Source organism: Fukomys damarensis, unplaced genomic scaffold (assembly GCF_012274545.1).
Source record: "Fukomys damarensis isolate Sample0158 unplaced genomic scaffold, DMR_v1.0_HiC HiC_scaffold_17, whole genome shotgun sequence".
Classification (NCBI taxonomy): domain Eukaryota; kingdom Metazoa; phylum Chordata; class Mammalia; order Rodentia; family Bathyergidae; genus Fukomys; species Fukomys damarensis.
In genome coordinates this window covers 8,485,382-8,499,116 of record NW_022900929.1, presented here as the reverse complement: position 1 = coordinate 8,499,116, position 13,735 = coordinate 8,485,382, and the positions used below count along the sequence as shown (strand labels likewise).

General features: G+C 38.7%; 1 protein-coding gene across 1 annotated transcript in view; it reads right to left on the bottom strand.

Moving 5' to 3' along the window:
- Positions 1-13,735, bottom strand: part of Anln (anillin actin binding protein) — a 61,669-nt gene that overhangs the window by 32,697 nt on the left and 15,237 nt on the right. The window contains exons 6-9 of the mRNA XM_010640494.2: positions 11,354-11,541; positions 10,883-10,990; positions 6,264-6,390; positions 1,156-1,266 (exon numbers count right to left, since the gene is read on the bottom strand). Coding sequence (XP_010638796.1) covers positions 1,156-1,266; positions 6,264-6,390; positions 10,883-10,990; positions 11,354-11,541 — 534 coding nt within the window. The remainder of the gene's footprint in view (positions 1-1,155; positions 1,267-6,263; positions 6,391-10,882; positions 10,991-11,353; positions 11,542-13,735) is intronic.

Sequence of the window (13,735 nt, the reverse complement as noted above, 5' to 3'; positions counted from 1 at the left end):
TATTCATATATGAAACCAAGATACTTTTCAAAGTTCCAAACACATTTTCTAAGAAATGATGGCTGGCTCTATCAAAAGCTGATTCCATAGTTTGGATTTAAGAAAGAGTAGTAAATAAGGACATAAAGGAGCCAACATGGAGGACATTTAAGACACATTCACAGAAAGTCAGCATTGTAAAAGAGGAAACCACCACACAAGCATAGCATGAATAGCAATGATTGATATTCTAAATAGGTATCAATCACTTGGGTCAGGATCAAGATCTTCCAAGAAAGATCCCTGACGCACCCCTCACCACCAAAACTCCTTGCTCATTCCTTGTATGCTTGCTGCATGACTTGTTTCCCCACTGGATCCCCATTTAATCAATACCTAAGTGACTATTATTTGTCATAACCTTATTGGTTGTTCATAGTTTTGTCCACCCTGTGATTTCTCACTGGATCAATATTACCTAAGCAACTATACTTGCAATCTCACTAGTTGACTATAGTTTAGTCCCACTTTGAACCCGCCTCACTTAGTGGCTTTGTCCCACAAAACACCTTTGAGAAGTTGGTAAGCAGCCAATCCATTTTCCAGTTCTCCTTCTGTCTCTCTGAGACAGAAACTATCTTTCTCGCAATAAATTTTTCCTACTCTTAAAAAAAGAGAGAGAACTCAAATTGAAGCATAATTAGCAAAAAAATCCCAACTTTCAAAAAATGTTCTTTCAAATAATTATTTTTCGTCATTGTCCGGAGCCCAGGTCATGCACGGCAGGGTTTACACAGAAGCTACAGGAGCTACCAGCCCTCCCCTTAGGCAGAAAAGGCACATGGGAGGCAGTACACGTCCTCTTGCCATGAAAATCAGTGACAGTCCCATCCAGATGCCTCAGGGTCTGTGACCCAGCCATAACTGTGCACAGACTATTCCAGGCAGAGTATTTCCTAGCTATGGGCTGGGGGTGTGGCTCAGGGGAACAGCTCTTGCACAGTGCCCTGGTTTCCATCCCAGCTCTACCAAAAAAGAAGAAGTGTTACTAAATATAAAAGCATAAGATACTTGTGTGTGTGTGTGTGTGTGTGTGTGTGTGTGTGTGTGTGTGTTGATGAGGGTCTAATATAAAGAGTGTCAAACACTAGTAAGAAATAGAGAGTAAAAACGAACCAGTCTGCTGTTCAACTTTTGGGTCTGATGTCATTTTCAAGGGCTTTTCCTCTTCTAAAAACAATGTTATTTTCAAAGGACTAGACTTTGTCATGTTGCATTCAGGAAAACCTAAAAGAAAAAAATTAACAAATACTATATTAGTATATACAATAACCTAGAATTTTTAAATTAAGGCAACACATATTTTCATTATAAAACAATGCAACTGTTTAAAAAATTCAAACCTAGAAATATATAGAAAACCACCAAAACACTTGTGACCTCTTTCTTTCTGTCTCTGTCTCTTTCCTTTTCTCTCTAAATATGGGGGTCTCGCTATGTTGCCTAGGCTGGCCGCAAACCCCTGGGCTCAAGTGCTCCTTTGCCTCAGCCTCCCAAGCAACTAGGACTACAGGCACATGTCATTCCCAGCTGTCCTCTTTTAAATTTCTATCTCCTTTCCTACTGAATGAGCAGGGGGATACTAATATTATCAAATCATGGTTTTTCCATTTTCCCCCTAGGTATACATAGATATATATCCTTTTATCAGAAGGTGATCATATCACATACAAAGTGCTCTGCAATAGTTTTTAACTTTAAAAAGTAGCAATAAAATTGCTTAAAAACTAGGACTAGAAAGAGACAACCCAAATATAAAAGACCGTATATGAAAAACTCTTAGGGCTAGGGATTTAGCTCAGTGGTGCTGTGCCTGCCTTGCAAGTGCAACATCCTGAGTCTGATCCCCAGTGGTGGGGTGACACCCTCAGCTAACATTAATCGCTATAGTGAAACATTAAAAGCTTTTTCTCTATGATCAAGAACAAAGCAAACATTCCAGCTCCTCCTATTTCCATTCAACATAACACTCAAAGTCCTAGCCAAATCAATTAGGCAAGAAAAATGAATAAAGGTATTCAATTAGAAATGGAGAATATTTATCTCTGTTTACAGATGACATGATCTAATATGGTGAAAATTCTATGGATTGTACAAAAAAGAACTTGTTAAAATAAATTCAGCAAAGTTATAAAATATAAAATCACTACATAAAAATCAATTGAGTAAGTTCAGTGGTACATGCCTATAATCCCAGGTCTTCAGGAAGCTATGGCAGAATGATTTCAAGTTCAACACCAGTCTGAACAATTTAGTGAGACTCTACTTCAAAACAAAAATGAAAAAGGACCACATAGGCCAGACTTGGTAATGCACACCTGTAACCCCAGCACTTGCAAGGGCAAGGCAGAAGGATCGCTTTAAGTCTGAGACCAGCCTGGGATACACAATGGCCAGGATTTGAAACTCAGTACTGGGGGGAAAAAATCAGTTGCAAATCTATACATTAACGATGAACCATCTGAAAGGAAAATTTTGAAAACACTTCCATTTACAATAATACCAAAAAGAATAAGAAACTTAGGAATGAACCTAATCAAGGAGCTACAACATTTGGATCTTGGGAACTATAAAGAACTGCTAAAAGGAATTAAAATACAAATAGAAAGGGCTGGAGATTTAGATCAGTGGTTCCTCTGCCTGTCTCACAAGTGCAAGATTCTGAGTTCAATCCCTGATACCAAAAAAACAAAAAACAAAAAGAAAAAAAGATGCCGATGCTCATAGATAGAAAACTTAATCTTACTAAGATATTGATATTACCCACGTAATCTACAGATATAACAATTCCTATCAACATCCCAAAAGCAATTTTATCCTAAAGCAAAATCATCCTAAAATCCAAAATAGAACTTAAAAGGACCCTGAATATTCAAAACACTTTTTAAAAAGAACACAAAGGGCTCACCTTCTTGATTTCAAAACTTATTACAAAGCTAGAGTAATCCACAGAGTTTAGTACTGGCATAAAGACAAACATAGATCAATGGAACAGAATAGAAAGCCTGGAAATAAACCGTCACTAATATGGTCAAATCATCTTCAATAAGGGCATAAGGCTGATCCAAAGGAAAAAGAATGGTCTCTTTAACAAATGATGCTTGGAAAACTGGATATTCTGATGCAAACAAGAAAATTGGACTCTTTCCTTTTACCATACATAAAAACTAAGGCAAATTAAAGCAATGACCTAAATGTAAAACCCAAAACTATAAAAACTCAAAAGAAAATAGGAGAAAACCTCATGACACTGGATTTTATGATAATCTATTGGATATGAAACCAAAAGTAAAAATCACCAAAAGAAAAATAGACAAATGAGATTACATGAAACTTTAAAAACTAGGGATGTATCAAAAGGCACACTCAACATGAAAAAACATCATACAGAATAGGAAAAATGTTTATAAATCAGATCTCTCTAAAGAAGTTAATATCTAGAAACTACAGAACTCCTAAATTCAGTGGTTAAAAAACAGGCAAAGGAGGCCAGGGATTTAGCTCAGTGGTGCTGCCACCTGCCTCACAAGCACAAGGTCCTGAGTTTGATCCCTGGTCAAAAGGGGAGGGGGCTTAGATACTTCTCCAAAAAAAGATATAGAAATACCAAAAAGGTACATAACAGGATGTTCAACATCTATATTTAAAGAAACATAACTAAGACACATAGTTACTTTCTAAAAAGTAAATAAATAAAACAACAGAGATAAAGTGCTGGTAAGCAACGGAAAAATCTGAATCTTTGGGCACTGCTGGTAGGAGTGTAAAATGGTGTCAACCACTGCCGAAAGCAGCATGGTGGAGCCAGGCACAATGGCCTATGTCTGTAATCTCAGCACTTTAGCAGGCTGAGACATGAGATGGGAGGATCATTAAGTTCAAGTCCCACCTGGGCAACTTAGCAAGCTCCTGTCTCAAAATTTAAAAATCAGAAGCCTGGTATTGTGGCACATGCCTGAAATCCCAGTACTTAGGAGGCTGAGGCAGGACGATTGCCCCAAGTTCAAGGCCAGCCTGGGCAACAGTGAGTTCAAGGCCAGCCTAAACTACATAGTGAGACCTTGTCTCAAAAAAAATCAAACAAAAAAATTAATTACATTTTTTAAAATCAAAAACTCAAAAAGCACTAGTAATGTAGCTCAGTATAAAGATCTTCAGTTCAATTTCTAATACAAAAAAAGACAGATCCTCAAAACATTAAAAATGAAACTACCATATGATCCACCAATCCCTTTTCTAATATTTATCTGAAAAATCTGAAATAGCAGAGATATTTGCATATTCACGCTCAGGCAAATGCAGAGGATGAATAAGCAAAATGTGATATACACACATACACACAATGGAAAGTTAACTGGCCTGGAAAGGCAGTGCCATCACATACCACACCATGGTAAACCATAAGGACATTATGTAAATGAAACAGGCCAGTCACAAAAAGACAAAAACTGTAGTAATCCCTCTCACTGAGTGCTTCCACAGGTTCAGTTACTTACAGGCGACCGCAGCCCAAAAACATTTCATAGAAAAATCCCAGAAATAAGCAATAAGTTCTCAAGTGCACTCTGTGCAGCATGGTAAAGTTGCAGGCCTTCCCACTGCATCTAGCTCCAGGCCAGGGATGTGAGTCATTCTTTTGTCTAGGGCATCGCCCTGTAAACACACCAGAGCTTTAGTCAAGTGAGTGCAAGTAACCCTTCCCTCAATGAACAGTGGTCCCAAAGGGCTAGAGAGTGATGCAAAGATGATGGCAGGACACAGAACATGGAAGGACAAATTAACTCTGGTACCACGCAGCAATGCTGCTGGGCATAGAAGACAGAAGCAGTTTATGTGGAATGCAGTTTATAATATATGGACAGTACCACATGATTTCAGACGCCCACTGGGGGTCTTGGGACATGTACCTAGGGATAAGTGAGTGTGACATGCATGGTTCCACTTAAATGAAGTGTCTAATGTAGTCAAATGCATAGAACAGGAAGCAGAATGTGGTTACTAAGGGCTGGAGGAGGTGGAAAAAGAAATACAGAATTGTTGTTTCATGGACATAGCTTCACTTTGGCAAGATAAAAAAGTTCTAAAGATCTATTTCACGATATACAAATATACTTAACAATAATGAAATATGCACTTTAAAATAGTTAAGTTGGTAAATTTGATATAATGTGCTTTTACCTCAAATTTTAAAAATAAAATGAAAATATTAAAAGTATAATTAGTTAGCCAGGTGTGGTGGCGCATGCCTGTAATCCCAGCACAAGGGAGGCTGAGGCAGGAGGATCGCTGTGAGTTCGAGGCCAGCCTGGGCTACATAGTGAGTTCCAGTTCAGTCACAACTACATAGTGAGACTCTGTCTCAAAACGCCAAATAAATAAATAAATAAAAAGAATGAGTTAAACATTACAAAACTACCTTCTTCTAGGCAGCTACATATTATCTGATTACATGGATGCTGCATAATTTAAGTCCTTTTTTTTTTTTTGGTACCAGGGATCAAACTCAGGACTTCGTACTTTCAAGGCAGGCAGTGGCACCACTGAGCTAAATCCCTGGTCATTAACAGTCTTTTGATTGGCACTTGGGTCACTAAGTCTCATTACCATTGCAAGCAGTGTGCAATGGATGTCTTTGTACATATATCTCTGCAAAGTTCAGGAATTCATCCCAGAAGTGTTTGAAGAACACTTGCAGAAAAGATGAATTAAAGGGCAACTCCATAGATATAATTGAATGTTTCTTCAAAAAGAGTTTTTAGCCGGGCGTGGTGGCTCACACCTGTAATCCCAGCACTTGGGAGGCTGAGGCAGGAGTACGGCTGTGAGTTTGAGAACAGCCAGGGCTACATAGTGAGTTCTAGGTCAGTCTCAACTACATAGTGAGACCCTGTCTAAAAAAAACAAAACAACAACAACAAAAAGAGTTTTTATTACCCTCATCAAGAGTACATACACATGTTCTCACTCTGGAATGAGAAGTGGAGAACTACACAGCAATGTCAAAAATGCAAAGCAAGCCGGGGATTTAGCTCAGTGGTTCTGCCTCCTGTCTTGCAAGTGCAAGGATGTGAGTTTGATCCCCGGTACAAAAAAAAAAAAAGGAAAAGCAATGAAACAGACCTGTCTTTTGCTCTGGATGCAGCATTTCTGCTCTCCAATCCAGTTTTTGAATCTTTGGTAAACCAGAAGCTACATTTTAAGTGAAACAGAAATGCAACACTGACCTGTACGTTCAGTACTAGAAGCTTTTGCCAGTATCTCGTTTTCTGTCACCTTGCCTATTACTGGAAGGGACTGGGTATTGGGGACAACTTGATGTTTCTTGAGAGGAGTGTCCTGACTGTGAATTTCCTGCAAACACCAAATGAGGAGGTAAATTTTACTTCTCAAAACTACAGATTTTATCTATAGAAGTTATTAAATAGTAGAGTTCATATTCCTGATAATATCCAGTATATAAAATGTTTCTAGATAAAATGTTTTTAGAGACAAGAAATTCACACCAGAGTTCATTTTTATATAAAGCAATTAAAGGGAAAGCAAAGGGGAAAAAATAATACCCCGTGTCATTTATCTCAACCAATACTTACACAAACTGCTGACACTTCCTCCCTCAGCATTCCATTTAATGATCAGTTACTCAGAGTGTAAAATTTACAGAAAACAATAAAAAGGATGAGAACAAATCAGAAAGTAAGGAAAAAAGAGTCCTTCAGGTGAGTCTTTTTATTCACTAGAAAGCTACTGAAGAGAAATATTCATTGATTTGTTTAAAGACTAAGATTAACCAAGATTAATTATGTAAAGGTAAAAATTTCCAACAATGAATGTCATTATACTGTATACATTAAATGTACCAATAAAATTAATTTTTAAAAAAGACTAAAATTAAAACAATACCAAAAATAATCAAGTAAGAATATCAGTAAACCTGATATTAGAATATCACTAAACCTAGTTTAAGTGTGCCAGTCCCCTTTCTACACAGGTCACATCTACACCACCCACCTCCTCCAATTCTCTCACACCTACAGCAAACGCCACTGCGACGTCCAGTTCCATGTCATGCCCCATTTGAGTTTCAACACTGGCCCTCTTCCTTCTCACTCCAAGCCCTCTTTTCCACCCTCCAGAAAGCATTTTGCCTATCATATGAGCAGTGTGGGTGCTGCCTTTGGCAAAGTCCCAGTCTTCCGCCCTCATGGCCCTAAGACCACAGCACTGCAGTTTTCCACCTTCCTATCCAGTCTGCCTCCCGGCTTCTGTCTCAGCTCTGTGCTCTGAGTCCACGTAGTCCCACCTCATCTCATCAATTACCAACTGCTCTCCTCTACACTCTTGGATCTCCAATTTCTTACTACTAGCTCCTACCTTGACACCAAAAGTGACTCTAGTTTCAGCAAAACCAACACCAACCCTGCTTTCCTTCTTCATACCCTCTAGCCATTCCTCCCTCCTCCCTGTGCTTTAGAAGCAGAATTCTGCATACTGATCTGGGCTTTCTCTAACACCCTCTGCATGGCCAAAGATGAAGATTACAAGGTTATCACAACAGGAAATCATAGTAATTCCCGGCTCTGCTCCTCACCTCCCTGTGCCCCAGTCCAGGCTGCCTGAACTCTACCCTCACCACCTCACCACTATATGTCTCCCTGGTAAAGCCCAATGCACAGGGCTGGCCCCACACTGCTCGACTCAAGACAACACTGGCCACTTCTTCCTTCGTGGGATGCTAATAGCACCGCACTCAGCTGCCTTTCCTCTCACCTCTTTGGCTGCTCCCTCTATAGGGACCACAAATGAGATTTTAGGGAGAAGAGACCAGAGCCCCTTGTTACTACGTTCAGAATTCTAATTGTACACATATGTACCACTGCCTGGGCCAGGATTTCTCATAAGCTTAACAGGAATGACTTAGCACAAAGTAATTTACTGCCCTTCACTCTGCAGAGACACAGTAGAAAAACTATGAGAATAACATATACTGGCAACTTGGGGGAAAAGGTCTTCAAGTGGAAATGAGTAATGGACAATGTCAAATGCTGCTAATAGGTCAAGTTGCACGACTTTGGACATCGGTCACTGAGGATCATGGATGAACTTGGTTAGGGTGAATGTATGTGGAGGGGGAAGTGACAACAGACTGGAGAGAAAAAAAATTTTTTTTTGAGACAGGGTCTCACTATGTAGTTGAGAATGACCCGGAACTCACTATGTAGCTCAGGCTGGTCTCAAACTCACAGCGATCCTCCTGCCTCAGCCTCCTGAATTCTGGGATTACAGGAGTAGATGCAGAAGACTCTGCCTTTTAAGCACAAGATCCCAAGCTTGATGGATGGATGGATGGAAGGAAGGAAGGAAGGAAGGAAGGAAGGAAGGAAGGAAGAAAGAATCAGTTCAACAAAGGAAGTAAAAGACCTTTACATGGAAAACTTCTGAAATGAATAGGCTTTTCAGATAAAGAGTTAGAAATGGCAAATAAATACATGAAAAAATGTTCAACATCATTGGTCATTCAAGAGATGCAAACTTAAATAATGCTGAGGTTCTATCTCACTCCAGGAAGAATGGCTGCTATCAAGAAATCAACCAATAACAAATGCTAGCAGGGCTGTGGGGAAAAAAGGAAGCCTTCTCCACTGTTGGTGTGAGTGCAGACTGGTGCATCCACTGTGGAAATCAGTGTGGAGATTCCTCACACAACTCAACTAACTAAAACAAATCAAACAACTAAAATTAGAGGTTCCGTTCCTTCTTGGTATCTTTTCGAAAGAATTAACAGCTTCAGACCACAGTGATATATGCACACCCATGTTTATAGCAGCACAGTTTGTAATAGCCAAATCTTGAAGCAGCCCAAATGCCCATAAACTAATGAATGGACAAAGATGTGTTTTTTTTTCTTGCCCTGGAGTACTACTCTGCCACAAAGAAGGATACACTTGAGACATTTCTAACTAAATGGATGCACCTTGACATCATACTCTAAAGAGAAATGAATTGTACACATGTTTAAATACCACATTGTTTCTGTGATGTGAGAAATCAAAAGTGTAACTAAGGACCAAAATGTAAAGTAGATACTGGGAGATAGGAAGAACAGTCTCAAATGGAAAGGGGAACAAGGAGGGGGAGGGGGAAAGGAAGGAAGAGGCAAGAAAAAAAGGATAGAAGGGAAAAATGGAAACATATCTTTTGTAAATAAAGAGGGGAAGTGGGATTGAAGGGAGAGAAGAGGAATGGGGAAAAAAAGAAAAAGATATACCACTTACAGGTGCAAATTCTCCATGATGAATGTTATCATTATGCATATATAAAGTATGCCAATAAAATAAAAAATTAAAAAGAAAACAAATTCCCTGATGAATATTATCACTATGTATATCTAAAATGTATCAATAAAAAATTATCAAAAAGAAAAGGTGACAGATAATGCTGATGGCAAGGATCAGCACCTTCCTTCCTTACAATACGAATGCAGTGAGCTCCTCCTCTCAGGCTCCTCCTACTCAGGCAAAGATGTGCAGGCCCGGCACAACACAGGCGCTCCTGGAGAGGAGCACAGGGAGGCTGGGGACTCTGTACAGCAAGCCAAGCACTTTGCACACTGTTATGATGACAGCTTCATGGAGTGCGCCAAGATTTTAAGCAAGTGGATACATTAATATTTGCCTTAAAAAACATCTCTCTGGGACTAGGAGTTTAGGTCAGTGGTAGAGTGCTTGTGTAGCTTGCATGAGGCCCTAGATTCAATATCCTGCACTGCAAGAAGAAATTTTTCTGGCAGCCTTGGATGAGAAAGATGGAGAGTAACTAGAAAAAGCAAGGTGTCCAACACAAAGCTCTGGTAGTGACTATGGCAATGGCCAAGGAAAATACAGAAGACAGGAAGCTAGATGACAGTTAGAAAACTTATATATATCCAGCTGCCTGGGTTTATGTGTGCACACCAAAGGCAATCAGAGGTGAAGACATAGAGAATAGCAAGGAGCCAAGGAAAAACTATCAGAGTATTTTAGATGGCAAAGGACAGACAAGGAAGACAGAAACCATGAGGAAAGATAATCCAGCGAGCTTTACCAGCCAACCAAGGCTTGCATTCAGCATGGCAGAGCCGAGCACCATCAGCACCTCTAAACTTGGCTGAGCCCAGACCTGAGAAGAAGACAACCCAGGGAGGGAGAAGAAAAAGCTGAGGTCAGAATCTGGGATTAAGGTAGAGAACTGACAAAACCAGAATCAATCAAGCAGATCTTTCTTAAAGAATTCTGATTAATTTTTTCTTCTTCTTTCTATTGGTCATCACTGTAAATATAATTATATTTATATATTTATATAGTTCAAAAATATATCCTCATATACTGTAGTCATGTTAATAATGTAGAAGATAGTTTACATTTTAAATGGGTAATTTTGGAAGGCTGATTAATGGAATTTGACAGGAAGAGAGACAAATTCTGGATATAGATGGTACTGAGAGGACTGAAAATAGTCTAAAAGTAGGGTTTTCAGGAGAAGTAAAAAGTCATATCAATGAGAAAAGTATATTTGAGAAACATTTCAGAATCAGGATCTAAGTAGAAGAATCTGACATTAAATGATGAAAATATTTTTTATTTTATTTTAAGGTCATAGTGAATATGGTAAAGAGTTCCACTGAAATGGAAAAATATGAGAAAAAGTAGAGCTTTTTTTTTACATTTAAGGAGTTTATGAATGGGAAGTGTCAGGCATAATTGGAAAAGGCAAGCATGTAAAAACTTATTTTACAATACAAATTACCAATTAAATCCAAACACTACTTTGGTACCGAGTTGGAGTTCGTATTTCTCATTCACATTACCTGCTTGGTTTCTGTCTGTTTGCTTCCTGAGTCCCCGCCTTTTCCTGCACTCCATAAATGGCCCTTGTCAACTCGGCCGCGGAGACATGCTAGTTCTCTCTGACGCTCCTAAATCCATCAAAAGATGCATTTTACACAGAGGGCAGAAGTAGGCAGAAGGACAGACAGTACGCAAACATTACCAGGGCTTTCCTTGTCTTCAGTTTTAAAATTGAGAGTTTGAGGGCATTAGCTCAGTGGCACTGCACCCGTCTTGTAAGTGCAAGGTCCTGAGTTAGATCCCCAGGAGCCCCCCCCAAAATTGAGAGTTTGCAATACACATGGAATATAAGACAGTATTTCCAATTTGCAAAGAGTGACAGACACCTAAGATACTGTTTACCTCAGCCAAAGAGATGAGCATCAGAAATCACATTTTGATTTTGATGCTGAGACCATGCAATGAATAAAATGTCATGCAGTAAGCCCTACCTGCTTGAGCTGTTGTGCCGCATGGGTAGTAGATGAACCTGCATTTTGCTTGAACAATCTTTCTTGGATGGCCTTTGTGTTTGGGGTGATAACAGGGGTCCTATGGGGTGTGTTATGAGCTGGGCTTTCTTTGTGTTCCCGACAACGCTCTCCAAAGCGTTCCAGGAAAGGCTTAATTCCTCTTCCTCCTACAGAAAACAAAACATGTTTTTTGAGACTATTCAAAATAAGTAGTTTTCTATTAAAAAAAAAAAAATCTAAAATACATTAGTCACAAAATGCTTTGTATTTGGTGCATGACTATAAATAATCCCAACACCCAAAAGGCTGAGGCAGGAGGACTGCAGTGAGTTCAAAGCCAGCCTGGGCTACATTGTGAGTTCAAGGCTCGCCTGAGCTACATAGCAAGATCTAAAAAAACAAAAAAATGCTTTGCTAGGGCTGGGGATTTAGCTCAGTGGTTCTGCCCCCGCCTCACAAGTACAAGGACCATGTTCCAACCCTGGTACCAAAAAAAAAAAACCTTTGCTTCTAATGGGTGTTGACTGACCAAGTATACAGTATAAAATAGTCCCCAAAATAGCATGTGGTTCTACTTAGTTACATGTTCTAAAATGTCTTTGTGGCATTTAATTCTTTTTAAAAAATAATTTATGAGGGGGCCAGGGATTTAGCTCAGTGGTGCAACTGCCTGCCTCAAAAGCACAAGGTTCTGAGTTCAATCCCTGGTACCAAAAACAAAAACAAACTTATGGAAAAGTAATTTGTGGCAGAGCACTTAATATAGCATGCACAATGCCCTGGGTTCAATTCTCAGTATCAAAAGAGAGGAGAAAAAAAAAAAAAAAAAGAAATGTTAAAAATGTAGAGAGGGCAATGGGGATTTAAAAACTCTCAAATTGAGCAATCAAAATTTTAGTGATGAGAAACTGACTATACATGTACAAATAAATAATAAAGTGTCCTGGCCATGACGACTTCCAACTATATTTCTTTAGTTCAATCTATTTTATTTTGCTTTTGAGACGTCCATCGTGTGAATATCTGGGGATTTTTCCTTTCCTCCCTCAAAAGAAAACAATTAACTATCCACATCACCAAAAGTAGGTCTTCATTTTTACAAAGTTTTAAAATAACACTTACTTGAGTTGATGTAAAAAACAGTACATTTACAGTGGGCAAATGGGGTATCACTTTCTTAAGAGAGTTCTGGGGTTGTATTATATAAAAACAGGCTTATCTATATAAGACAAGGGCACATATTTTCCTATAAATATTTTGGCCTTTCCAGGACGCATGGTCTCTGATACAACTATTCAACTCTGCATTACACCATGAAAGAAACCACAGAAATATGTAAGTAAATGGGCATGGCCATGCTCCAATAAAACTTTACTTACAAAGAAAAAAACAAAATGTGGAATTTGACCTGTGGCCATAGTCTGAGGACTCCCCTTGTCACCATCATTTCATGCCATATTTCAAATGGGATGCCATTAAGGAGACAAAGAAACATCTAAAATAAGCATCTCTGAGGCCCTGATAGCAAAGTATTGACACTATCCAGGAACTAAGAACAATAAAATGAATGTTTCTTATCTAAGCTTTTAAGTCTTTAGAAAATTGCTGATTAGTCCTATTTCACATGGAGAATTTTGCTATTGTTTTTAACTTTTTTGTTTTTGTTTTTGTTTTTTTGGGTTTTTTTGGTCACAGTGGTGGTGGTAGAGATAGAAATTTTTACTTTAGTTCATCTGTAAACTGACTGCTGGCTTCTATTTACCCAATAACCAACACCTTCCCTACTGTTAACTTTCTGCCAACTTCCCCTTTATGATTAACTATATAGCTTTTGGAAGGATTGTGTTTCCAAGAAGTAAATTTTAGAATAAAAACTGCCATTCCATTGAAAAAGGACACAGTTCAAAGTAAACTGTTACCGTATAGCTACACCATACTTTTATTTTTGTTGCACTGTATTTTTTTAGTGCTGTATTTCTTAACCAACAATATATGCCAAGTACCAGAAGATATAAATTACCACAAGATAAACATAGCCTTTCATGGGGCGTTGGTTTAACATGGTAAGAAATGTGGGCTTTTATATGTTATATATGTATACACAGTGTACACATAAGAAAACATAACTGGAGCCAGCCATGGTGGCACATGCCTGTAATCCCAATACTTAGGAAACTGAGGCAGAAGGATCACCACAAGAACGAGGCCAGACTGTGCTACATAGTGAGCTCAAGTCTAGCCTGAACTACATAATGAGACCCTGCTTCAAAACAAGCAAACAAACAAACAAAAAAAAAAAAAAAGAAAGAAAATAAGAAAAGAATATATAACTGGCAATGGAATCAGTTTAATGACCACTCA